The sequence below is a fragment of the Pseudonaja textilis genome, chromosome 8 (genome assembly GCF_049901715.1).
Source record: "Pseudonaja textilis isolate UNSWEBS1 chromosome 8, rPseTex1.2, whole genome shotgun sequence".
Taxonomy (NCBI): Eukaryota; Metazoa; Chordata; class Lepidosauria; order Squamata; family Elapidae; genus Pseudonaja; species Pseudonaja textilis.
Window position 1 is genome coordinate 29,798,365 of NC_141997.1, and position 27,355 is coordinate 29,825,719.

At 38.5% G+C, this 27,355-nt stretch overlaps 1 protein-coding gene across 3 annotated transcripts in view; it reads right to left on the reverse strand.

Annotated features, from left to right (window-relative positions):
• The window catches only part of TMTC4 (transmembrane O-mannosyltransferase targeting cadherins 4), an 88,989-nt gene that overhangs the window by 22,730 nt on the left and 38,904 nt on the right, over positions 1-27,355 (reverse strand). Inside the window, exons 10-18 of one of the 3 annotated variants that reach the window (XM_087937921.1) lie at positions 25,044-25,215; positions 24,821-24,952; positions 22,361-22,440; positions 21,527-21,634; positions 20,507-20,648; positions 18,127-18,241; positions 17,121-17,233; positions 15,546-15,606; positions 8,280-15,005 (exon numbers count right to left, since the gene is read on the reverse strand). In XM_087937921.1, coding sequence (XP_087794047.1) covers positions 14,860-15,005; positions 15,546-15,606; positions 17,121-17,233; positions 18,127-18,241; positions 20,507-20,648; positions 21,527-21,634; positions 22,361-22,440; positions 24,821-24,952; positions 25,044-25,215 — 1,069 coding nt within the window. In that variant the 3' untranslated portion in view covers positions 8,280-14,859. Of the gene's footprint in view, positions 1-8,279; positions 15,006-15,536; positions 15,607-17,120; positions 17,234-18,126; positions 18,242-20,506; positions 20,649-21,526; positions 21,635-22,360; positions 22,441-24,820; positions 24,953-25,043; positions 25,216-27,355 lie in introns of those variants that run through there. The other 2 variants (XM_026708396.2, XM_087937923.1) reach the window with 2 other exon arrangements.

Consider the following 27,355-nt stretch of genomic DNA (forward strand, 5'->3'; position numbering starts at 1 on the left):
CCCCCCTGCATTTAAGAAAAGAATCATCAATTTATTCCAGAGTATAATCCTCAATGGCAAAAGATTCCTTACTATGGTTTGTCTTTCCAGGAAGCAAGGAAGAGAGCAAAAATAGGTTTGTTACACTTTAAAGACATTTTATATGATAAATGATAGTATAAATATATGTAGACTAAAGCATACTTTCATTAGATTCTCTGGTAAACTGAACTCATGCCTGTAAAAATTCATTTTGCACTGCAAGTTATTTGGAGTAATTGAAAGCACTTCATCTTAAGGTTCATCTGATGAACAGCAAAACCAATTATTATTAGGATAAGCCACAAAATATTTCAGATTCAGTGCCTTCCGGTTCACTTTCACACAGTTGTGAAAAGGAACTGAGGTATTTGCTCTGTTTTAAGTTAGCAAACCAGGCAAATTCCACTTAATCATTCCATTTAGTTATTTATTTGATTTGGTTGCTACTCATCTCTCGACTCTGGACAGTTTAGAAACATTAAAAACCAATAAAACCATGACCAATAAGTATTACTAATAGCAGTAATAAATTACAGTTAAAAAGATGGGAAGTAAAAAAGCAGGATGCACATGGGAGGGAAAGTGCAGTTGTCTCTTAATCTGTCAACCACGTCCAGTATAATACTGCCCTGGCTCAAGGCAAATGGCAGAGCCAGGTCTTCAGGCCCTTCTGAATGATCAAAAGGATGAGAGCAGATTTCCCCTTGGGGATAAGGGAAGGTGCCACAGCAAAAAAAAAAAAAGGTTCTTTTCATGGACCCCACCAACTGAAATTCCTTGACCAATGGGACCTGCAGCATGCTCCTTCTGCCAGCAGGAGTTGGGCAGACCAGTGTCATTGGGGGAAGAAAGTTCCTCAAATAGCCTGGACCTGTGCCCTGAAGGGTTTTAAATGTGATAACCAGCACCTTGAATTGCACCTGGAAGCAAACTGGAGGAAGTGGTGGAACAGTGGTGTAACTCTAGGGCCCCCAAAGACTGTACATTCTGCACAGCTTAATATTCCTCGATTTTAAACTCTGATCAGTGGAAAGCAATCAGCTTTAAATTAGAATTTATCATGGTATATTCCTCCCAAAAAGGAAATGCAGACAGATCAGCAACAGATGACCTTAATATTTATATGTACATTAAATAAATGCAATATACCTTTGTAAAAAATATAATAAAGTCACTAATATAGTTGTCAGCTGAAGATTCACTACACATCCTAGATACTAGCTAGAAAGATACTAGCTATGGTTTAATAAACCCAAAATGGCTGGGTTAACCAAAGCTATATATTATAGGTCACAATAGCTTGTTTCACACTACATAGCAAGTGAAAAACCCCACAACCATCACAATTTAAACTACACGAACCCCACCATAAGCAAAACGGGACCTCAACATCAATTTATGTATTTAAAAGGGTAGTTGTTCTGATGCTGTCCAGTTTAAGACAGTAGAGAAATCCCTTCTGTGAATGAAATGACATAGATATTGAACTAATGAACTGAAATATGACATGGAAATTTATTAAAGATTAGTGGATGATTTGATGTGATGTTAATGATAGCTGGAAATGTAACTATGACTATGTTTAAATGTTGTAATCTGGAATCACCTTGCTCACAAGAGAGGTGTTAAAAACAAAAATAAAAAAATCTTTAATAAAAATTGTATATGCTGTTGCAGAAATTTGGATTATGGTTTTGAACTGTGCGTATTGCAAGAGTGAGGGGCTGTCACGAAGCCAAGGGAGGGTTAACGTTTTCCAAAGCACCTGAGGGCAGGACAAGAAGCGATGGATGGAAACAACTCAAGGAGAAGCAGCAACTTGGAATTAAGGAGAAACTTCCTTTCAGTTGGAACAATTGATCAGTGGAACAGGCTTGGCTTCAGAAGTTGTAGGGCTTCATCACTGGAGGCTTTTTAGGAGAGACTAGATTACCTGTCTGAGATGGTGTAGCGTCTCCTGCTTGAGCAGGGGGTTGGACTAGAAGACCTCCAAGGTCCCTTCCAGCTCTATTCTGATAAGATGGCGAGAAATGTTAAATATTCTGGTTCCAACTCTCAACGCTATTCAACGGGACGACTTTTCTGCGGCTGTTTTTTGAAAGCTGCACTTCTATCACTCAGCCATTACACTTGAGGCCTGATCGCTTCAACTCAAAAAAAAGTCCAGTTTGTGGAGAAGGCAGATCGCCCGAAAATACCGACAGAGCCGCGAAACTCTTTCCACGACCCTTGATCGAAGGCAAAGGCCTTTCTGCGCCTGCGCACCAGACCGGGTAAACCAGTCCAGTCCCGGGCCGGGACCTTTTCCTTAGCACATTCTTATTATTTTCTCCCACTAAAACGGTTAATCTTTACGACTCCGCTCAAGGGGCGAGAGTTAATTCCTTCGAGCCAAAAAGACTTCGGGTTTCGCTCTCCGCCGAGACTGCCCGCCGTCACTGACAACCACGAAAAGCTCCTTCCATCGCTCTCCAACCGGGTCTTTAAAAACCGCGGCCGACCAATACGATCGCTCGCCTTCCCTCACGTGGTCTCGCCCGGGGCACGCGCCGCTCCGTTTGAAAGGCCGCTCTAAACCAACGTTCGGTATTTCTCTCACTCTAACTCCGCCCCCCCCCGCCAACTTCCCCCGGCCCCTCCACGAATTTCACATGACGCTTCTTAGCCAATCACCTTCGAAAACACTGGCACCAATCCCGGGAGAGGGGGGGGTGTTCCCTAGGTCAGCCTGAACTCTCCCACCCTCTCACCTGCCAGGTTGAACGGCTGTCGAGTCCACCTCGACCGACTTGCTAGACTGGAAAATTCTCCGACCTTTTCACCCTCCGTGGTTTCCGGGTTGTGGCCCTTTAAAAAGCCGATGATTGGGCGGAGCCCCCTAGCGTCACAATAGGGCTGGGCTAGAAAAGGGACTTTCGGTTATGCCAGAGGTCCCTAAACTTGGCAACTTTAAGACTTGTGGACTTCAACTCCCAGAATTCTGTGTATGCTGGCTGGAAAATTCTGGGAGTTGAAGTCCACAAGTTTGGAGACGTCTGGGTTATGCAGACAACCTGGGGGAGAGGGGGCTGTTGGCAAGAGGCTGTGACTTTCCCCCCTCCCACTAAAGGTGCAAATGTGTATTCATGTTCCTTTATATATGTGTGTTTTTATATACACACGTGTGTATATGACTATCTCATATATATGATTCTGGGTGACTTTCAGACAAAACAAATACGAGAGCAATGCGACAAATTAAAAAGGAGAAAAAAATAGGAATGTGTACAACAACTTAATAAAATACATAAAACTGGCAGCCAGGAAACCCATTCATCAAAGCAACCAGGACTGCAGCAGGGGCTCTGCCACACTCCCAGGTCTCCAACCTGTTGGCAAAACCACATTTTTCAGGAGGACCCTGGGAAAAGCCAGGAAGATCTGGGCTAATCTGATCTTTGAATGAATGAATGAATGAATGAATGAATGCTTTATTGGCCAAGTGTGATTAGATACACAAAGAATTTGTCTTGGTGCATATGCTCTCAGTGTAGTATGTAAAAAGAAAAGATACATTGGCCAAGAATCAAGGGCATGATGTTTCACACCAGTGATGGCAACAGTTTGGACAGTTTGTCACAGACTGTGTCAAAAATTTGGAAACGCCTAACTTGACGGCTAGTGTATCATCTCACTCCAAATGAAAGAAAAACTTCCCTATCCCCCCATCTAGGTCACCATGAACGGTAGCACCTAATAGCAGTGCCAAGGCTGGACCTGAAGTAGAGGCCTTAGCCTCATGTTCTCAGCCCTAGGGCCACCTCTGCCGCTTAAAATGTCTCTGTCAGAAATGGTATAGTGTCTCCGGCTTGGGTGGGAAAAGGGGTTGGATTAGATGACCTACAAGGTCCCTTCCAACTCTGTTAATCTGTAATCTTCCGACATTCCTCAAACATACACCTTTTTTGTGTGGCCTCTACATACTCCAAAAATCACATGAGAAGGCATATATGAAGAATAGTTGTGATGTGTTGGTGAATGCTGAAAATGTTGTGGCATATCACCTTTGACGTTTGTCATAGGTTCACCATCATTGTTCTACATGCAAGAAGGGCCCTTTTCCTGTGTATACAATTTTGTATGTGTTCTTAGAGGCACCTACAGTTTTTCGGAAAGGGGGTTGCTGAATTAGGTATTGGAGTTAGGACTGAATTCGATTGCAGCCCATAAATCTTACAGTGTAATTATTATAACCTTTCCAATGAGAGGATTGAATCTGAACTTAAACTTTCATGCTAAGAGCGCCACTGTTTACTGAATAAGCCCAATTACGTAAATTCACACTGATGTATGGTGCTGACCATAGAAACCAACTAGCAAAATATATTTAGTTTAATTTTTGTGCACCCAGAGTGGTAATAATTACTGACAATCCTGCCATGAAATTCAACATTAGATAGAAACATTGAACATTAGGAATCATGTTTGATATAATGGTTGGTATAATGAACAGATGCCAGGCAAAACACAACTCCCTTTGCATGCTTTAAAAAGGAATATGGTTAGGTGTAGGGCTTGTCTTTGAGGCAAATTAGACTCTTGCTGACATGTCACGTAGTGCCACCCTTGGCAACAAGAATAAGTGCTTTGCCATCAACTCTATCTGTGGTGTGCCCCTCCCCTCTTTATAGCCAGGTGATTATCTAAGATGCTACATCCATGTACCAATCAGATTTGGCCTGCCATAGCTTTTTTTTGAATTGCTAAAGATAAGTGTTGCCCTTTATTTAATTCTTCAGTGTTTCTTGTGGTAATTGGAATATGTCTGACCAGGGGTTGGCTTGGATACCCAGAAGTGAGGAACTATGCAGTCTTGCTTCTCTTTGCAGCCAAACTGGTTCACCAGCCTCACATGTGTATTGAATTTAAAGCAGGCATTCCCATGATACTAGATATGGTTCCTCACCAATGAAAATTATAACTCAAACTGGGGCTGTGCTACGGAGTTGGGATGCAAAACTCCATACAAAAACAAAATTTCAGAGATACAGAAAGTTATAGCCTAGTTCTGGTATCTACAGAAGTGCATTTCTAAAAACAGCTCAGCTGACAGGGCCAGCAGAAATACAGAGGGAGAATTGAGAGGAAACTTTCAAGCTTGTGAGAGGTGCTGGGAGAATACCCTCCATTTTGCTCTGTACCTCTCTTAACTTACATGTGACTTCAGTAAAGCATCTGTAAGAACTTGACAGTGGAGCAGACAGAACCCAGGTCTGTTTCAGACATTTGCATCACAGAACTAAAAGGCTCTTGCTAGTTCTGTTTGTTAATTGCAGACCTGGCACTGGTTCAAAAAAAAACAAAAAGCTCTACATCCACACAGTATTTAAAAGCAGATGTAGCCTTCTTCTGTATATAAAGAAGCTGTGTAATGCTTGACTGATGCTATTCAGAATGCTGGACAGGCAAATGCAGGCGCACAGTGCAAGCCAGGTTTTGATATCTTTGCAGCCCAAGCAAAAATGCAGTGCCAGGCAGCTGAAGCAGTGTGTGTGTGTGTGTGTGTGTGTGGGCGCCACATCAGGAGGTCTATAGAAGCTGGGGAGATCCTAGCTCTGGCAGCATCCTCAAATCATATGGTTGATGAAGCTTTTTAGAAAGTGTGTTGGGAGAAGAGGGAAAACTTTTTAAAAACTGCTGAATACTGAATACAATTGTAAGCTGTGTCTACAGGCTGCCACAAAGAAGAGAGGGTCAACTTATTCTCCAGAGCACCCGAAGGCAGGACAAGAATGGATGGAAGGTAATTAAGGAAACTAATTAACCAACCTAGAACTAGGGAGAAATTTCCTGACAGAACGATTAATGAGTGAAACCACTTGACTCCAGAAGTTGTGGGTGCTCCAATACTGAGAGTTTTTAAGAAGAGATTGGTCAGCCATTTTGTCTGAAATGGTATAGGGCTTCCTGTCTGAGCAGGAGATTGGACTAGAAGACCTCCAAGGTCCCTTCCAACTCTGTTATTTCATTATACCATGGGCGGGGAATAAATGAAATATAAGGACCTATCATTTAAAAACGTTATCAGGGCAACTTTATGCTGCAGCTAGAGGGGTAGAAGAATGTGCCTTTCAGCTATCCAGCTTGATAGGACTGTACGAATTCTATGCCCATAGATTTGTTGGATGTCAGAGAGAAAGAAGGGCCAGGGAGATTGTGGTTGCCAAGACAACCAGTGGATTTCCCTTTGTGCTTAGGATGGGTTAAGCAATAAGGTTAAGATGCATGAATCCATGCCATTCGTGATGAAAACTGTGTTGACTGTCTGTGGGTGGGGGAACACTACCTGTAAATTTACTCCAAATCTATTTGCTAGCCATTTCTTGGGAAGTAATTCTGCACCTTCGGATCCAGGTAACCAAATTAAATAGCTGCTGCAAATGCATATTGTTTGAGATTTTAATAGCAGTTCATTGATGAGTAAGATGTAACAGGACAACCTCATTGCCAAGGACAATGAAAGGAGAGCCATTGCCTGAGAGTGACAAAGACTGAAGCGGAATCATTTTTCATGGCCATGCTGGCGAGATCTATTCCCCTTGTGTCATTGCAATTGATACAACTCCTGACGCTTTCACCAGCAAACCCTGTTCCTTTCATGAATAGATTTAAGAATTGACAATTTAAACTGCATTGGGGTTTCCTATTTGCTTCAAATACATAACAATGAAAGAGTAATACTCCACCCGTAGAGAAAGTGTGCAGACTTAGGAACTTTTTCAGAAGGTGTCTTGTAGTGCTAACAGTGGATATGAAAATAAGAAACTGGCAAATTAGCTTTTTAAAAAAGGTTCTGCTATCAGATTTATTTGTAGGAATGCTGTGATCTCACTGAGATAGAAAGCATGTTGGGAGGCTGGTTTAGTTTTTGATAAATACTAGCTAAGCTCACTGTAGCAGCCATTTTATGAATGGGCTTCTCTCTTAGGGTGGCCACAGTATGTCTCTGCCTTCTGTTGTCTTAATACATTCACATGACAGCAATCATTACTTTCACCCTAAAGGGAAAGTTGCACTCATAATGAAGAGAGGTTTTGTTGAACACTCTTCATTAAATGTTTGAATTTCAGGCAAGCGTGTCTGGAAGCTAGCAAAAATTTCTGCCTGAAATCCAGAATGCAGTTTCAATCCACAGTGACACCACTGAGCTGGAAAGCCTCTGCTTCTCTAAATAAGGTATTCCTTTTCTTACAGAAGCCATTTGTTTGCAGAAATAATATTCACTGAAGTGTTGAACTTTGCAGCCCGTCTAGATAGGGCGTTGGTACTTACCTGATATGCCCGTTCTCTGTGAGCTGTGAAGAGCATCTTGATCCAGGAACTGGTCTAATGCTATGAACTAGCACTGGGAAGATTTATTTCAGCTATGGGAGCTCTCTAGGTCAGGGCTGTCAAACTCTTGGCCTGTCAGTCGGATGCGTCACCTGCTGGCCACGCCCAGTTTAGCGAAGGGGACAAAAAAACTGATATGTCATGTGATGCCACCGTGACATGAGTTCGATACCCCTGCTCTAGGTGATACTGTAAAAGCAGAAGTCCCCAACTAAGGGGCCGTAAGGGGTTTGCAACTGGGCCATGGAAACAGCCAGTGAGTGCGCACGTATGCACATGCCTCCTCACTTGTGTGTGTAGCAGGTGAGCATGCATGCTCCATTTGTGTGGGTGGCAGGTGCCTATAGACGCCACTCAGGCAAATGGAGCCATGTGTGTGCTTGCTAGCCGCTTAGGCGAACCATCCCCTCCGTCCCCCTGCTGGTCTGCAAAGCCTGAAATGTTGAAATCTGCTGTAAAGGAAGTTTGTAAACTTGTACATCTGGAAGCTTGTAAGGGAATACAATGTGCATGCTTTGAGTTCCTGGATGAAACTGCAGGTTACAAGTAGTTCTCGACTTACAGCAGTAATGGAGCCTGTCGGAACTTCAGAACCATGTGTGGTAAGTACCTTTTGGGGTATGGGTCTGTCATAACTTTGAATGGTCTCTAAGTGAGTGATCATAAGTAAAAATCTACCCATGTACAGCTAGGAATTAATTTTCTATATATTTGGGCAGAAGTCAATTTCACACGGTGGGAAATACTGATCTGAAATCTAAGACTTGCTCAGATGCAAACCTGCAAAATCGCATACAGGGCACAAACATTGTACTTATTAACAGTGAAGGACTCCATTAAGACGTCCATCAATCCATCCAAGTAAGAAACTACTTTTAGAGGCTTCATGCATTTTTATTATTAAATGTTTATTACAGTTTAACCAGCCCTCCCTGAATAAACTTGTAACGTATCATAGACAGACAAACATTAAACATATCACCAAACTAACCGTAGATAATTCCGTGTTCTGATACACACAGAAATCCCATGAATTCTCCTGTGCAAAATCCATACTTACAAAATTGTTAATATTTACAACAAACAACTATAATTCTTACAATCCAATTGAACACAGTCATATCTTGGTACTTGGTTGCTTTAAAACTTGTAAAATTTGAGGCATTTTGAAGTGAAAATCTAGTCCCGGTACTTGTTTTACTCCCGGTAATCAATGCCTAAGGTAGAACGTGCTAGTGTCGGCTGCCTCATGACTCCTACTTCTTCCGGTTGAAATAAAGATCACGGAGTAAGTTATGTGGTTTGCTCAGTCCTTGTTTTTAGTACTCGTCACTCCTCTCGACTTAGAAAAGTTCAAATTCAGACGCTTGGCAAAGGACTCATATTTATGACAGTTGCAATGTCCCATGGTCATGGGATGATGACCTTTTGCAACCTTCTGACAAGCAAAGTTAATGGGAAAGACAGATTCACTTAACAGCCATGTTACTAACTCAACAACTGCAGTGATTCACTTAACAACAGGGTTGTAGAATGGGGGAAGACACTTAAAAATGTCTCACTTAGCAATAGAAATTTTGGGCTCAATTGTGATTTTAAGTCATGGACTACCTGTAGAGACAATCCCAATTTGTTATCAGATTAAAGTTCATAGCAAAAACTTGCAAGCACCTCTGAGCCTTGAGCCCTAATCCTCATTATAAACAGTAAAGGAATTTATAACAGCTATTATTTCATTTTAGAAAAAGACATGATTTATTGCCTTTTACTGGAGAGCAAACAAATAAGGCATTGAGTGCCGTACTATATGGAATGAACAGCTTGTCCTTGGAAGTTGTGGGAATGCCATCACTTGAGACTTTGAAGAAGAGATTGGACTTCCATCTGTCAGAAATGGTGTAGGGTCTCCTGCTTGGGCCAGGGGTTGGACTAGATGACCTACAAGATCCCTTCCAACTCTGATTATCTGTTACCTGTTATCTGAATCCAGAAGTCTGAAGTAAGGTTTGAAAGAGGCTTATTAATTGCATGCTAAATAATCAGGTTGATTTGTTAATTTGCCAATCAAAGCGGCTTGACATATGGATAGTTTCTGTGCAAAAAAAATTGCAGGAAAATAATTGATTAAATGTTCCTATCCTTCCTATTGCCTTCCCTCCATCAATCATCACCTCCTAAGATTTTTTTAAAATATCTAGTGCATAATATGTACTTCTCCAAATCCCACTGATATTGGCAGGCAATAATTAAAAAACAAGATGTAAATCTCTCACAAATTTGACACCAGATCAGTTACAAAATGTTTTATGCTGCCACGGGCAAAGACATAAACAAGTAGCCTGGCACAGTTTCACACCTGTCCCAGGAAAAGTTAATAAGCACTCACTACCAGCTATATCAAAATAAATGTTTTGCACCAGGAAGCAACCATCTCTTAAGATAAACTGTATAGAAAAATACAGCTGTCTCTAGGCGAAGAGAGTATCAGTAGGTCAAGAGGAAGTCTGTGCAATTGGAAGTTCAATGCTTTTTATAGGTATCACACATACAACCAAAAAAGACAGCGTTTCAGTTAGGCAGAGACAATCTTAATTTAAAAAAAATCCTTTCTGCCAATGTTTCTATAGACCAGGTTGGAAAGATATGGTTTCCTCATGTGTAACTGCTGGAATTTTTACCACAACTGGAAATTAACATAGCCACAAGACTCTTGGGTGTGCTTTCGGAAGCAAATAATGACACGTGAATATTTCATTGTGGAACTATGTGCCCAATACCTGTGGTAATCATGAACTATTAGTGAATAAACTGGGCAAGTCATCCTAATGCTTTTCTTGATATACTAGGTTTAGGAAACCTAGAGTTAAGGGGAAAGCCTAACCTTTAACCTTAACCCATCATGTAGATTGTGGACTTCAACTCCCAGAATTCTCTAGCCAGCTATGCTGCCAAGTTTAGAGACCTCCGATGTAGAACTTATGAGATGAAATGTACTTTTATAGTGTTTTAAAATGCTATTCAAGCAGCTCCAAAATAAATTATTAGTTTTAATACTTATTATTTTCAAAAGGAAAATCATTTGCATCTCATCTAAAAACCCATATGTACACATGCAAACCAACAAGCACACATTAAAAATGTCACTTTGAGTAACCAACGTTTGTAACCACATGCATTTTACAACGATATTAGAAAAGGAATTAACCGCTGATCCAGCTCCCTGCTGGTTTATTCTTGGTCTGAGTTGTATCACATGCTAATGCTGATTAACTGAATCATGGTTTGGATTAACTCAACTGCCTCATCTCACATTACACAGGGAACCAATTTTATCCTATTGTGCTGGTTGAAATTAGTTTTTGCAAAGACCTATAATTTCAAGCATACTGAATTCAATATTTTTATGTAAACGTCTACAAGAAACTTCTACAAGGATTTACAAGAATTTTAAATGATTTGGGGCAGTAATTTAACTAATTGGTAATTTTTTTTAAAAAAGAAAATATACTTTTGTTAATATAAAGAAAGAGTAAAATATTAAAAAATTTAAACCGACAAATTTAAAATAAGTTTCACCTTATAATGTCTTGATTTTCTAATTCAGAACACAAAATGCAAAGCAATGATGCAGTGACCAGCAATTAGGGTTGTGCAAAAATGTCTCAAGATTAGAAATAATTTAAGCTTGAAACTCCCTGCTGTGTTTGAAATATTTGTTCTGAATTTGACATGGGCTGTCTGGAACCTATAGGAAATTATTTCAAATTTGGCCCAGAGATTTTGAGCTTCAAACGGGACTTGAAAAATTTCCCACAAAGTTGGAAGACCTTGTGTGATCTCAAAACAACTGCTTCCACATTGAAAGAAGGTATTTGGAGGCCATTTCTACTCAAACTGGAAATATTTTGTCCAATTCTATCAGTAATATCCAGAGTAATATCCAAGTATTACTGATATGATAAATACAGTACTACCTTATTTGGTTTCAGTTAAAGCAAATAAAGGGTTAGATTTAAGTAGGCAGAAAGAATGTGAAGAGAAGAAATTACAGGAGAGACAATTGGAAAGAGGAGACATTAGGGAAATAACCAGCATATAGAAAAGAGAAAATGGATAGCTCTCATGACAATTGTTCTATAATTATGTCTATGGTTCTCTTGATTTGTTCTTTTAAAGAGCATGCTCTTATATCCTGTATTACCTGTTATAAATATTATCACCAAAGTCAAGTTTTACTTGTTCATAATATAGTGATCCTCTAAACCAGGGGTCTTCAAACTTGACAGCTTTAAGACTTGTGGAGTTCAACTCCAGAATTCCTCCTCCAGTCATGTTAGCTCAGGAATTTTGGGAGTTGAAGTCAGCAAGACTTAAATTTGCCAAGTTTGAAGATCCTTGCTCTAAATGTCTAATGTTATGTGGGACAGACCTTAGAAGAAATGACCAAGAAATGCTACCTGGGAAATGATCAGAGACAACATTGTCTCCAGCTGAATAGTGACAGGAGTAGATATTCAGAAGAGACCCTAATTTTTTGGTTTGTAAAGGAGATGGTGGGAGAATGGTACTTTCAAATTTGCAAGATTCTGTTAATAAAAGGGTAGAATTTATTTATTTTGTTGTAATTCTTATCTGGTCCAGCTAGTAAGGCTGACAAAATGGGACATACTGTAGTTTCTGTTCTAGTAAGCATCTGGGATGCTCTCATGGGCTGGTCTAAGACAGCTCTACTAGGAAAAGAACTGATAAGAAAATCTCTTTCTCTCATTTTGGAAAGTGGTTATAACATCTTGAAAAGTATTCCTTTGCCCACTGTGTTCCCATAACAGAATAAATTATGCTATTTATGATCTAACAAATTCAGTTTTGCCATAAATTATCATCAAATGCTAGGAGAATTTTAAAATCTAGAAGATTTTGTAATCAAAACCCTTATTAAAATGATGTAGGTCAGGAAAAACCCACTAACCAAATGGGTTTTTTGAATATCATAAAGCTTTTACAGCCTGTGACATTGATTTCAATTGTCCAATCAGATATTTGTCTGACAAGACTGATATCTACATCATTCTTTTAAATGTTTTTTCAAACAATAGACTTTTGAAGGCCAAGAGACCCTTAATACTTGTACATAAATAAACCGAAATGTATATGGGAACATAATTTGAATAAACATAGTTGTCACTTAACATATGCAAGTACTTCAGAAATGATTATATCTCTATCTTGAATCTGTTCATCTAATATTGAACAAATGAGGACCTGAACATATTTAAAGCTGAAAAAACAAAATTACAATATCATGGTACCCTCAAAATTGCATTAAGCTACATGCATTGCAAAACACAGAGGTTTCCATTCCCAGCGAATTGCTCTTATTGAATGAGCATAAATCTGATGTAACCACTGTCTGGAGATATACATATCAGCAGGAAGAAAGGCAGCATGGAAATAAATGTGGAACACACTTACTTTATTCCAGAATCTTAGCCCACAATTCCTACTACTTCTATAATGAAATGAATATGGCATGTGGACTTTCTAGCTATTTAAAATATTCTCTACAAAGGTGACCCCCAACATTTTGGGCACCAAGCACTGGTTCCATGGAGGGTGGTTTTTCTGGAGTGGTCGTGGTTTCACACACTACTTGGATCCTGCGGGTGCACAGATGAAGGTTTGCTCGCTTGCACAGCCTGGTTCCTGGTGTGCCATGGCCCGCTGCTGGTCCGTAAACCAGGGGTTGAGGAACTCTGGTCTATAATTATCTCATGGGATGGAATATTAATATCTAAAAAAAAAATCCATCATGGCTAAAACAGTGCAATGCTGAATAGAATCTATTTTTAATAAAGTGTGTTTTATTAAATGATACAGAAGTCAAGAGGCTAAAGAATCCTTTAAAACTCCTCTTCCCATAGTGGTCCTTCTTTCAGAAGAAGCTAAAATTGGGGACTAAGAGTCTAGAATAAAGTATACGCATATCATATTTATTTCTTTTTCACTATCTTGGCTCAGTGCATATCCTTCTCTTTGTCTTCAGCACAGAAAAATAGACTCCACCAAGAATAAATATGGACATGGAAGAACAAACTATTTCTTGATCCTTAAGTTACTAGACAAAGTTAGATATAATACTAACAGGTGACCTTGCAATATATTTTTGGCATCTCTACACTCAAGAGGAAATGAAGAAACATCAAGAAATTGTATGGATTTAAGCTGTTCATAGGACCACCAAAACGGGCACCAGCATATCAAACCCAGGGGGAAAAAACCCTTTGTCTGAAGTTGTAATGAAGTGTTTAAATAATTTATGCAACCTTCCAGACAAGCTCTTGCTCCCAATTTTACAACTTCAAAATAGGAAACCCTCCTTTGTATTCCAGTCAAACACTGACTTTAACCTGAACCTAGGAGCAGCATGAATTCAAAGAATTCTTGCAGTGGAAAAATCTCCACCTGCTATATCTCCTTTTCAGCAGGTTTATTTACAACACATGGACAGCAATTAAAGCCTGGTCAGATGAAAGCAACTTCAACTTCTGTGCTATCGAAGCAAATCATCTCTTCATCAAATGTACAAATCAATCTTCCCTGCTCCAAGTTCTGTCCTTATTACAAGGTCATCTTTCATACAGGTAATCTTTGACTTACAATTGTCTATTTCAAGACGGTTCAAAGATATGACAGCCTGAAAAAAAACTTACTTACGACCCACCCTCAAAGTTACGACCATCAGACCACCTTTGCAATCATGTGGTTGCAATTTGGGCTCTTGGCAACTGGTGCACACTGATGACAGTTGCATCTTCTTGCGATCACGTGTTAACTTCTCAGCTGGCTTCTCACAATCCAAGTCAATTGGGGGGCGGGGAGCCAGGTTTGCTCAACGACTTTGTAACTTACTTAATGTCCATGGTGAAACGGTTGTAAACTCGAATCCAGCCATGGGATGTCTCGCTTAACAACCGCCTCTCTTTTGGGACTGAAATTACAGTCCCAACTGTAGTTGTAAGTCAAGAACCACACGTACCAGGACTGCACTGGAATTCCTATTGAAAGGTTACCAAACAGTTACCATCCATTTCCATTTCTGAAACTGGGGACAGGTCTCTGTCCATAGGCTGTGCTGAAGACTATTCTCCAACTCTTCATTTTAACGCGGACTCTACCAGTGCAAATGATTTAATATCAGTATAAATATTCATCATCATCATTTTATCATTGATTCGAAAACAAACAAACCGCAAAAAGGAGAAGCAAGCCCTTTTAATTCTCTAAATGAAATAGTCTAAACTAAGACGTTATTTCCCCCCTTTGAAATTTTAAGGCTAAATTTCAAGAAACTTTAGAACGGCCGATGTTGTTATGTTCTGTAGTCTTGGGTGACAATGCCTCTCCCTGGTGATCCGTAGCCACGTTATATGCAATCTGCATTCAAAGCCTGAGAAGAAACTTCAAGCATCACCCTTTGTTTTGCAGTTGGTCCAGTTTCTTTTTTAAAAGGCTGTAGTTTTCCCTGGTCCCAGCTGCTGTGGGGTCAAGCTTCAGAGAGACTTCATAGTGTTTCTTGGCTAAGTCAAAATTTCCCCAGCGATGGTACAGCACAGCTGAAACAGCAAAGAGGGTTTTTTTTGTTAGCAGCGTTGTTGACGAACAGACAATCTTGCCAATTACTTAGAAAACATTAAAACATTTGGTTGGCTGTCGGCACTGTGGCAGCCTGCTCTGTAGCCAGCTGGAGCAGACATGTTTGGAGCCACGCGGGCCAAGGAATGACAAGAGTAGATTGTGCTACAGCCATAAATGGCTTTTTTTTTTTTTTAATCAGGAGAGCTCATTGTGATTTGCAAGCAGAGGACAAACCAATTTGCCACCACTGACATGCACCACCTCTGGGCTGCAGCCGGTAGCCTGCATGGTTGGTCTGGGATACAATGTGAACAGCTTGACACTATTGAAAACCCACTCTGAGAACTCCAGTATCTTGTTGGCAATTTGTTTAGCAAGCAGGCGGACGAGAAATCTAGCTCGCAGAAGAATGCCTGCAAGAAACTGAATGTGGAAAAAAAAAAAATTCAACCAGTGTCTGATTTTTTTTAAAAAAAAGTTTGCACCAGGGGAGCTATAAAATGTCTTACCCAAATTACCATGGTAACTGGCAGCCGTTGGATTGGCTTTAATTGCCTTGTGGAACAAAGCTTCAGATTCCTGAATAATTCAGAAAAAGAGATCAACAGGACAAGCTATTTTTGTAGTGCCTACAATGTCAAGTGCAACCAAACACTCCCAATTACCTCATGCTCTATGGTCTATTAATGTGATTATGTCACCCTATTTTTCCCCCACATGCATTCACACTTCTACTTCCCTCTAATGGGACAATTCACAGGCCGATCCAGCTGTTGGTTGGTAGTTTCTGTCAATTAGACAGTAATTACTTCAGTGTTGGTAAGAACACAAAAACACTTGTGGGCTCCATTAGAAACCTCATACAAATCACTACTTAAAACCAACGCATGTACATTCAAACAAATTTAGTCTTAAGAAAATTGACGATATGAATCTAAGATTATGATAGTGATTGGACACACAAGGAATTTGTCTTGGTGCAAATGCTCTCAGTGAACATAAAAGAAAATATACATTCGTCAAGAGATTATGTGGATTTTTCCATTTAGTTACTTATAATCACATTATAGTATTTGTATTTGAGGTAAATTCACATATTTCATTGGTAAAATGTAGCAAAATCTCCCCTCCCCCAGAGTCAACAACTCTAACCTAAAAGGATTTCTAGCTTGTCAAAAGAATTTTCACTATTTCTCTAACAAACTTTTGTTTCCTATCCGTTCATAACTCTTCTCAATTTTCCCTTTTCCCATGTGGCTGCAAATAACCTACCTATAGTCTAAACAATTAAAAACAGTGGGAATTGTCATGATTCATTTTTCAAAATGAATTCTATAAAGCTTACAGATCCTTCATGAATGACATCCTTAAGACTTTAAAGACTATATTCAAGCCAAATTCCTTTTGTTAAAAGAAAGCAATTATTTAATAGGAAAGATAAAGAGAACTGTAACCGCATGCAACCTACATTGTTTTAAATGTTTTTATCATAATTAAAGCAGGAACAAATAACTATTTTGTATTTCCAAGACTTTTTGAAATTGATGCTATTTTTATTACAAAACGTAAATATATGTAAAAAGTAGCATCAAATTCAAAAAATTGTTGAAGAACAAAATACTTTTTCTATATTTATGGTTTGAGCTTTTCTTGCATATAATAATTCTTTGTAATAACTGAGACATATTTGTATCTGGATTTTGGATTTCCCTAGAAGAGACTCATGCTATATTTCTATCTTCCCCCTAATTAAAAAGTAAAATAAAATAGTGCTTCAGTTTAGTCAGACTGAAAAAAATGAAATTGACCTGGTAACAGCTGTTTAGAAAGTGTCATCCCACAACCAAGCAAGCCATTGGAATAGGACTTACATTTTCTCTTAAGATTCCCCCACGCCCACCCATGATTTTGGGGGAAAAAAATCAACTCTGGGTATCAATACATATTTTGCTGTGTTGGCTTCCAAGTTAAACCCACTGCCAATCTTTTCACTGAATCACAATTATGAGGACATACTTAATCCCCGAATCATTGAGAAATAATATTTGTAGGAGTTATCTATCTACAATTTGTGGTTAGAAAAAATGCTTTACCTTATATTTCTGTGATTTCCCCAGTACATTTGCCAGCGAAAACATAATAGAATGATCATTTGGTATTAACTCCAAAGCTTCCCTTCCAACAGTTTCTGCTTGTGCCAAGTTCCCTAGGAACAAATTAAAGGAGAGAACGAGATGGAATGAGGATGAATAATTATTTTTAATCATAAGAAGATGCTTAGCTATTTTCCTTAAAGAAAACAATTAAGAACAAATCAAATAATAAAAAATGAATTGCAAGTGAAGAGAAGACCAGTAAAATTTGTACGGCATTTTTTTCTAGATGTAAAATATAAAATAAATATTTGGCTACTATGCTTTTAAATGCATTTAAAACAGCTTTATTAGGATGTGAATATAACCAGATTAAGAAATCTTCATATCAAACACAAAAATAGGTTTTTGTGAGCATCCTGAAGGCTGCTGGAGAAAAAGAATAGAAAAAACAACCAGCAGAATGAAAGATTTTCTAGCTGGTTAGTAAATTGACAGCAACTAGAATGATTCTTTCTCCTTTTTTATTGAATTTTGTTTGAAGCTAATCAAATTAAGACTCTTAATCAATTACTTTCATACTGAAAGATCTAATCCATCATGAAATAAAACTGACGCAATACATTGTGAGTCTTTTTCAAAAGATTGTCGCCTGAAACCTCTGTATTTGTTATGATTCCAAACACTAGAATGTAATAATAAATTTATTTCTTGTTTAATTCTGAGACTTGGCTCCAAGTACTGAATCATTACTTGCAAAAGTATTTTGGAATACAAGACATTAATGGAAAACTGATGTCTGAGGACACACATTCTGGCACATTGGCAAGTTTATGTATAGTTTGTGAGAGATGCTGTTTTACAGCAGCTGTAAAATCTTGGGTTAGCGACATTCTAATTCCTATTTTAGAATTAGAGCCCGAGATCATATAACAGAAAACAATGGGCTGGAAATCTAAACAAGTTGTAGAAAAAAAAATAGTCTGGAAAAAAAAGCGGATTGTACCTGTATTGTCGAGCAATATAATCATGTTGTTCCAAGCCAAACTATGTTGTGGTTTCAACACTGTGGCGTTTCTCCAAGCATTCAATGCATCGATGTGGCGATTCAGATCAGCATACTGAAAGGAACACAGTTGGCCGTGAGATAACAAGCCAAGAAAAGTAACCCTTGCTCAGGTCCCACTGTATGAGAGTCTCTGCACACCAAATAAATCTGCAATGTGAATAGCTATAATTCCAGAAAAATGTTTTTTTTATAAATGTGAAAAAAATAAATCTACACTAAGAATTGCACATAACTGTGTACAGAATAGAGGAGTTTGTATATTTTCTGAACCTTTGTCCCATTTTCTACAAGACCTTCTACTTAGAAAGGTCCCCAGTCTGTATGCCTTGGGGCTGTGTTCTGTTTTGGGTTTGACCCTTAAAAGGGGCTTCAAAGTACATAGGATCTCATAGCCCCCCGCCTATCTGCAATTCTTTTAAGAAGCTACCTCTCTTTCCAGGGTAGTGCCCATTGTGGGTCAGTGCTTCTGCGCCCTCCAAAAGCACAGAGATTGGGAGTGCCCCCCAAAGGACCTCCCTCGCGTTTAAATCAGAAGGGCTGCACATTCTGATTTAAACATTTAAACAGCTCAACATTCTGTGTTTCTCTTATTTCAGAAGGAAGATTAGTGTTTATCGATTGAAGAAACTGATTGACTTTTCCAACGGATGTAATCTAAGTCTTACATGTTGGAGTGCAAAGCAAACAAGCAAGCAAAACAAACAAACAAAACCACAAACAAAAACCACCAGAATAATAATAAGTACCGGGCAAAATTTGCCTATTATTTACATTTATCCAGTTACTGTCTGGAATATCAAGGTTGGTTTAGGAATAGGACAAAGATGATCTACCCATAGCTTATAATCCACAACCTCAAATATGCTTTTTGTAACCTAAGGAGCTCCCAGGACACTTCTGGAAGGCAGGGGAAACCCACATTTTCAGGTTTGGGGGGAATTTGAGTTTTGTCTAGCAACAGTGATCTTGGGGAGGCATAACATACCTATCTGTGGCATTCACACAGCATCACCAATCCCTAGTTGGTGCTAAGTTTTTGCATGACAGTACAGTATTAAGAAATAAAATTATTCCTCACCCCCCCAAAGACTGCCAAGAACAGCAGTTGGGAGAAAATTAGCAGTGGTATCTGCCAATTTATTACTGATTTCATTAAAGAGCATTTATCCCTACTATTGTTTGATTAATACTCTCCTCTAGCCCTTTTCTCCATTTTTCCCTAGACTTTTAGATTGTTCAATTACAGGTAGCCCTCACGTTATGACCACAACTGAATCAAAAATTTCTGTTATTAAGTAAGGCATTTGTTATGTGCCCCATTTTACTACTTTCTTGCCACTGTTGTTAAGGGAATCCCTGCAGATGATAAGTGAATAACTGGTTGTTAAGTAAATCTGGCTTCCCCACTGACTTAGCTTGTCAGGTCATAAAAGCTATCACATGTCTCCAGGATGCTGCAAAGCATCATAAATATGAACCGGTTGCAAAGCATCTGAATTTTGATCATGTAACCAAGGGGAAGCTGCAAAGGTTGTAACTGAAAAAATGGTCGTAAGTCTACATTTTTCAATGTCGTAACTTTGAATGGATACTAATCGAATTGTTGTAAGTCGAGGACTACCTGTACTTCAGTAATTATATAGGTCAGCACCCCCCCTTTTGGGCACGAGGGACCGGTTCTGTGGAAAGGTTTTTCCACGGACCAGAAGGGACATGGTTTTGCATGCTGCCTGCATCCTGTAGATGGGGTTTCGCTTGTTTGTGTGGCCCTGTTTCTGGCATACCGCGGACCAGTGCCAGTCCATGGACCAGGGTTGGGGACCCCTGATATAGGACACAGTGTGCTGCTAATTTTTACCACTTTAATATACAGTTTTACATATTGTATATTTTTGTATATACAGTACAAGAAACTTTTAGTTCCTAAACAAGAGACTTTACTTGAGCATTTCTGGGACACCAGAAGAATCAATGTGAGCTTTGGTTTATATTTGTTCTGATGCAATCCTATATTATAATTCACTTCTATTAAAATTAAGGCTGCAACTTCAGTGTGTGAAAGAACCTAAACAATCTTTCTAAACAAGTCCGAAGTCCAAGAAGGTACTCTCTAACAGGCAACTGATCAACATTCAAAACTCACTTGCATCTTACGTATCTAGGACAGTGTTTCCTCAAGCTTGGAAACTTTCAGATGTGTGAACTTCAACTCCCAGGTGTTTCTTGCTGGGGAATTCTGGGAGTTGACAACCAGAGAACTTAAAGTTGCTAAGGCTGATCTAGGATCATTAGCAGAAAGATAAATAAGTACACTTACTAAGCGTCCTAGATTATAGTAACAATCTGGGTATTTTTTCCTGTGTCTAATTGCAGTCCAGTAGCTTTTCTCTGCTTCTTCATACCTTCTTAAGCTATTCTGCACTATCCCTAAATTCATCCAGGCTGCTGCAAAATCAGGCCTAGGCAAAGAGAGTTGTGAACATTTTAGCATATTAAATACAAATACAGCTTTGATGCCCCTTACTTATTTATTAAATTAAAAATGCAATCTGAATTTAAAACTGTAAAGCAATTTAAGTATTTTTGAAAACAAAACAATAATTTAGTAACATAGTACATCAAGGACAAAGGGAGGGGAGAGAATAATTTAAATACAAGAAATAGAGACAATGCACTTAAAGCCAAGCTGAATAGAATTAACCTACAACTAAAGAGAAGAGAAACATGTTCTATAATCCAGAAATCACTACAGAGAATCTTTGTTCTCATTGCTTCTCGGCCTTTTGGTTAAAATCAAGCTCAGAGAATCCTTGTTCTGTGCTCAAATTAACCTAAATTATCTTGTTAGTGGGATTTAAAGAAAGGCATCTGAATACAGAAGGATGGTCCTTCAGGTACCTTCAATCTAAATCCTCCTTATGCCAAAGAAACAAACTAGAAGCCAATGACTGGTCCCCAAAGTTTACGACAAGAAATAATATAGCTCCATTTTGTAGTAGCAGTGCTATTTGCACAACCTTCAAGGGCAAATTTACTCAGCAAAACACTCCATTCGAAAGAAGGAATGTTCTGAGAAATTCTGGAATCTTCTCTTATCTCAACCAGACTTTTAGAGTCTAGACCATGTATATACACCACAAACCATTTATGAAAAACATCCTAAAAAAGACAGCTTTGTGCAATCTGGAGGAGGAATGTTCTAGAGTGTCCTCTAATGAAATACATTACACATAACAGCATCACAAAGTATATTTCAGAAGATTAACTAAGAAAATGTCCAGGTAACACCACAATACGTTGGTGACCCACAGCTATATTTTTGATGTTCAAAACATACTGTATTTGAACAGCTAGTGAGAGAAGTTCTTCAGCTTCATGAAGTTCATTTTTTTCTTTCAGGATATTTCCCAAGTTGTTCATAGCGTGTACGTATTTAGGATTCAATCTGGGATTGAAAAGACAAAAACAAATAGTTGGAAAATAGCTTCACTCCCTCCTCTCTGTGGCAGACCCTCAAATATTGGAAGAATGCTCTCATGTCTCCCCTAGTCCTTCTCTTCCCTAGACTAGACATGCCCAGTTCCTGTAACCGTTCTTCATATGTTTTAGTCTCCTGTCCCCTAATCATCCTGGTTGCTCTTCTCTGTGCTTTTTCTAGAGTCTCAACATCTTTTTTATAATGTAGTGACCAAACTGGATTCAGTACTCTTGGTGTGGTCTTACTAAGGCTTTATAGAGTGGTATTAGTACCTCACTTAATCTTGATTGTATCCCTCTGTTAATGCAATTTAGGATTGCATTAGCTTTTTTGGCTGCTGCTGTTGCACACTGCTGGCTCATATTTTGCTGGCTGTCCACTAAGACTCCAAGATCCCTCTTGCAGTTACTGTAAGGTAAAACTAGTTTTACCTTACTGTACTATAAAATCCCAGCCACTGTAACACGGTATATTGTTAAGCATTTAGTCTGTACTAAACTACAATGGTTCACTCAACAACAAATAGTTAAAACAAACACAGCTTAGAATGTATTTCCTTAATACATCCTCAATATTCTATTATCACGGCTGATGATCTTTCTGATGGTCAGGTTCTTACCCTGTATCTGCTTTCTGCTTTTTAAAAACAAGCCAACAATTAAAAAAAACACACACATTCCAAATCATCCATACCTTACAGCCTCTCTGTAGTAGCTGATTGCAGCACTTTGATTGCCATTATCAGCTAAGTTTTTGCCAACATTATAATGGACCTGAAAGGGAAGGTCAGAACAAAATCATTCTAGGCAGTGATTTTTTTTTCCAGTGCATAGAAATTTGGTTCATAGAAATTTGATCTGGATGATTGTAACCATTTTAATAGATGTGTATTTTTATTCATGTATTTTAACATGATGCTTGGTATGCCTATCGAAAAAACATTGTCTCTCGCACTGATTATGTGAGAGACAGATGTAATTATACTTCATAAAACAAGACCTGGGGGTGGGGGGGAACAATAGAATATTGAAAGAGCTCTTAACTTTAAATGAAAAGGCTCTGGAGACTATCCAGATATCAGGAACACTTAATGGGACTCAGAACTTATCCTCACCACCAGCACCACTTTCAACGGCCATATCCTTATCAAAACATTCATGTACACCAGGTGGACAACTCCAGGAAAAATGCTACAACTATATGTATCCTAGTTTCCAAACTAGTGCTGCAGAATCCTAGCTTATTTGAAAGCCCAAAGATATTTTTCTATCAGATATCCTTGCTGCAATTTGTTGGAGAATGAAAAAAGATTCTCAATGGTTAATTGGTTTGATTATGGAACTTGTTCTTTGATAATGAAAATGCTACACAGAAAGTGACTAATAAGATTGCATTTTGATTACATATCTGAAGTCAAGTAATTCCCAAATGAAAATCAAATTGATGCTGATATTGACTATTGGCTGTGATGTTTATGTCAGATTTAAATTTACTATATTTTCAGTTTGTTCTATAATTGCACTTCTCATGTAGTCAATCTCAAATAAATAATGATTTCAAAATTAAATCTAAGAATTACAATCTTTGTAATTAAGAAAACAAAATTAGAAGTTTCATAAACAAGTTCTGTGACTAGAATGGATTGCTTTCTGCAACAAAAATGTTAAAAGACTAAGTTCAGCTGTGTGTTAGAATATGATTAGTCAATATATTTTCATGTTTTGTCTTGGTGGGAACTATACTCCAAATTAAATTGAAAATATGTCCCCGGTTTCAGGAAATATTAAAACACAATACCAGATTCTATAAATATTTATTATAATTACTAATATAAGCCCATATCCATACAGAACATAAGGGGAAGATCTATTGTTGGATGTAACAATCTAAGCAGAATATTAGCTCTTTATAGAACTAAAATACTTTTTTTCTGTTTTGTTTTGATTTACAATATCACATTTTCTTCATATTGAAGTTTATATTCCAGATTTTCTCTCATTAACCTGCCTTTTGACATATTCTAGAGGAAGACTTAAGGTAGAATAGTAATAGTTCTGCTGCTCACATTTTAGACATAAGTAACTGTAATGAGAGTAGGATGAAGATCATGCAACACCTGTGTCCAGTGAATACAATAAATTATTAACAGCTTTATTAACAATGTCCAGTTGCTTTTAATAATGCCGAAAAACAGGGATTGGCCCAATTTCTGAAACAGCACCTCTGCACAAATAACACAAAATCTGAGTTATCAGCAACTATCTTGTGCTCGTAAGTAAACAAAATCTTCAACACCAATTCACTCCTGAGGATACTAGCTTAAGAACTGTTAAGCTTAGAAGTAAAATAGTATAATTTATTCATGGACCCTTCTTATGAACAGAACATCCAGATCAAAAGGTGTATGAAAGCATTGGAAGTTGTTGATCTGCACAATAAGGGATAAGTACGCCACAAAGCCACTTGTTCACTGGATTTATTACTCTTAAAAAATGCTGTACAACTTGCAACTGTGTGCCACACACCACTGCATCACAAAAGATCGTGTAATCCTCATCATTTTTTACCTCACTCAATCATCAACAATATTCAAATTAATTCTAGTGATGGAGAAGCAAAATCAATTTAAGGCCTGTAGGCAAAGCTTTAATTCAGGCAAGATGCCCACGGCATTTCAGAAATCAAGACTGTGTTAATTAGTGTGCCTATATCCAACCACTAAAATTGGGTGTGACATCCTCTCTAAAACACACAACGAAGATGTTCTTGTTTTCCTACTCACGAAATATGATATACTATTCTTATTATTAGCTGTTACTAACACAGCAACTGTAACACAGCAACTGTATAAAAACCGTTTAATGTGACCTTGGACCTTTTTTAGAATGTAATAGGAATTTTCTCCCTAGGGTCCTGTTTTCCAAGTAGGAAATGAAACAATAAAAATGTATACAGAAAACAAATGAGCTGAGACAAATCAATAGGAATAAATGCCTTCACTAAATGTTCAGGTGCTATTATAATTATTAAAACTGCTGATATAATAGAGACTAATTCTAAGGTGATTTGGCAAGAAGTTAAATACCGGAAGTGATAATTATTTGCCATAATAGAACAATAGAATTATTGTTTTTAGAAAACACAAACGCTTACTTTGGCATTCAGTGGACAAACAGACAAGGCACTTCTAAAAAGCTGCTCCTCCGATCTCCATTGGTTACTACGGACGATGCAACGCGACACATTTATCAGTAAGAGGCCCAGCAGAGCCGCAACCAACAATTTCTTGAGAAAGAAGACACATATTAGAAATCTCAGCTTTTAAATCTTTTTTCCATTTTTTTTTGGCCAACCATTAGGATAATGTTGTTTGTACCTTATTCTTAACTTGTTTACACAACAGGCAAAATCCATACGTAATCAATATGCAGTAACCAATACTGGGGAGATAGGTGACCCTCTCGGCAACAACAAACCCAACTCTAAAAAACAGGTTACTTGCAGGAAGAAAAGGAATGATGAGAAACCCCAATCCCAGGGTAAGGATTCTGAAATGCAGAAGAAGAAAAAATATTTTAAAACATGCAGTAAAACTCTTACTAAAATACACAGGATGCAAGTAAGTCAATTTAGATTTGCCATGAGTTATCCCAGCATCCAGCCCTACTTTGCCAGCGAGCTCTGCTATCCCCTTTCCATTCTTACCCTACGGGTCCACAGGGGGAAGTTAGGGAGCAAGTGATGATGAAACATACCACAGCTACTGCAGGGGTGTCAAACTCAAGGCCTGTGGGTCAGATCCGGTCTGTGGGGTGCTTCAATTTGGCCTGCTGGGGCGGCCTGGAAATAGCAAAGGACCGACCTGCAGTGCCCCTGGCAGCTAAAATGGTGTGTGGCAGGGCTAAGTGCGCTCCCATGCCCATTTTCAAACTGGATGGCCTCCTGCAGAACTTTGCCAGCTAAAATGGGCTGCGTGGGGGCTGTGCGTGTGCTGTTTTGGCTGGCAAAGTGATGCAGGAGGCCGTCCAGGCTGAAAATGGGCCATGTGGGGGCCATGGGTGGACCCCTGGCGCTCTTGGCTAGCAGGATGCTACAGGAGGCATCCGTCCAGTCTCCCTTCCCCCGGCCAGCCCATGGAGGAGAACTACAATGCTGATCTGGCCCTCGAAGAAATCCAGTTTGACACCCCTGTACGCCCCTGTCAAACTTAAGGAGATCAATTCCTAAGAACAAGCTTTGTGGCTTTATGCCACTAAATGCCTGTTGCATTTCCATAAGTTTCCATTCCTCAGAAAGAGTCATCATGGGAAAATATCATATAGGCTTCTCAGGACGGTTCTTAACTTCCGGTATTAAAGGATTACAAACCATTTAGAAAGAAGTGATTCAATCTAATAATTCTAACTATGCAACGTGAAGATCAAAACTATCCTCTTTATTTTGAAGAAATTATTATCTCTGTATGGTAGAAGAGCTCCACAGGATGTCTGCTATTTAACTATGAGCTTCACAGGTTTAATACAAGGTCTTTTTCATTATTCTTTTTTATCATGGACCATGGCTTTCTCTTTTGGGTCTTTTTCCCATATCAATGCGTCGGCACAACAAATCAACAGCCTAAATCCTTTTAACGTTCCGGGGATATTAAAGACCAGTCCTAGACATCATTCATATTGCATATCTGGAACAAACACATTTTGATGGCTGAGAAAAATATCAGTATCAAGGAAAATGCAAATATCCAAGTGTAATATAGTAAAGAAAAAATATCTGTTTAGAGTAAAATCTGCAGAACAGAAAGTGTGCGAGTATGTGGAGGGATGGATGGGTATTAAGCTAAATAAACTACATATTTATTCTCCGGTCTCCTGGCCTTTTCAATTGCCTATTGAAAAACCTTCTGTAGAAATGGATCTCTCCTGAACAATATGAGATTGAGTAGTGGAGTTTTGGCACAGGGACAGGATGACTGTCTTCAAATAGGCTTATACTGTACCATAAATAATCTCCCCCCAAAAATCATAGAACGAAAGTTTTCAATTTCTTCCCAGCAAATTTGCCCACTTCCCTTTCATTTACATTATCAAGACAATTCTGCCTTGCAAGTTATGGAACGATACAATAATGCACATAATGTGTTCAAGAACAGTTCAAGAACTCTCATGCACGTAAGATTATTATTTTTAAAATAATTCTTGTTTTAAAAATTGCAATCTCAAACAAAGCAAGTGTTCACAAAAAATGTCTAATTTGAACCCCAGTCTCTTTTGTCAATTAAAACAATTGCAGATGAGAGAATCATAACTGATTATCTAATCAACACAGAAGTGTAAATACTTTTACAGAAATCGTTTAACAATTCAATTCTGTCAAGCAACTTTCATTTGTTTAAAATGACAGGATGTTTTCCCATTATTTTCCCTGGATCTGCTTACCAACAAAAGAGTAATCATCCTGGGGCAAAATTCAATTTAAAACTAACACCGCCATTGTCAATAGCACTTTTTTTTAGTCTCCTATTTTTGTTTTGTTTTGCCAGAGGAACAGTGTTGAAAAACATCACAGATCAATTATATGTTATTCTGAGCACAAATTATTATTTTTACCTTCTACAGAGTTAAGGAGCTTGAAATGTCCTCTCACGAGGAAGATAAAGCAGTTTTCCACCCCATGGCCAGTGGAAATGAA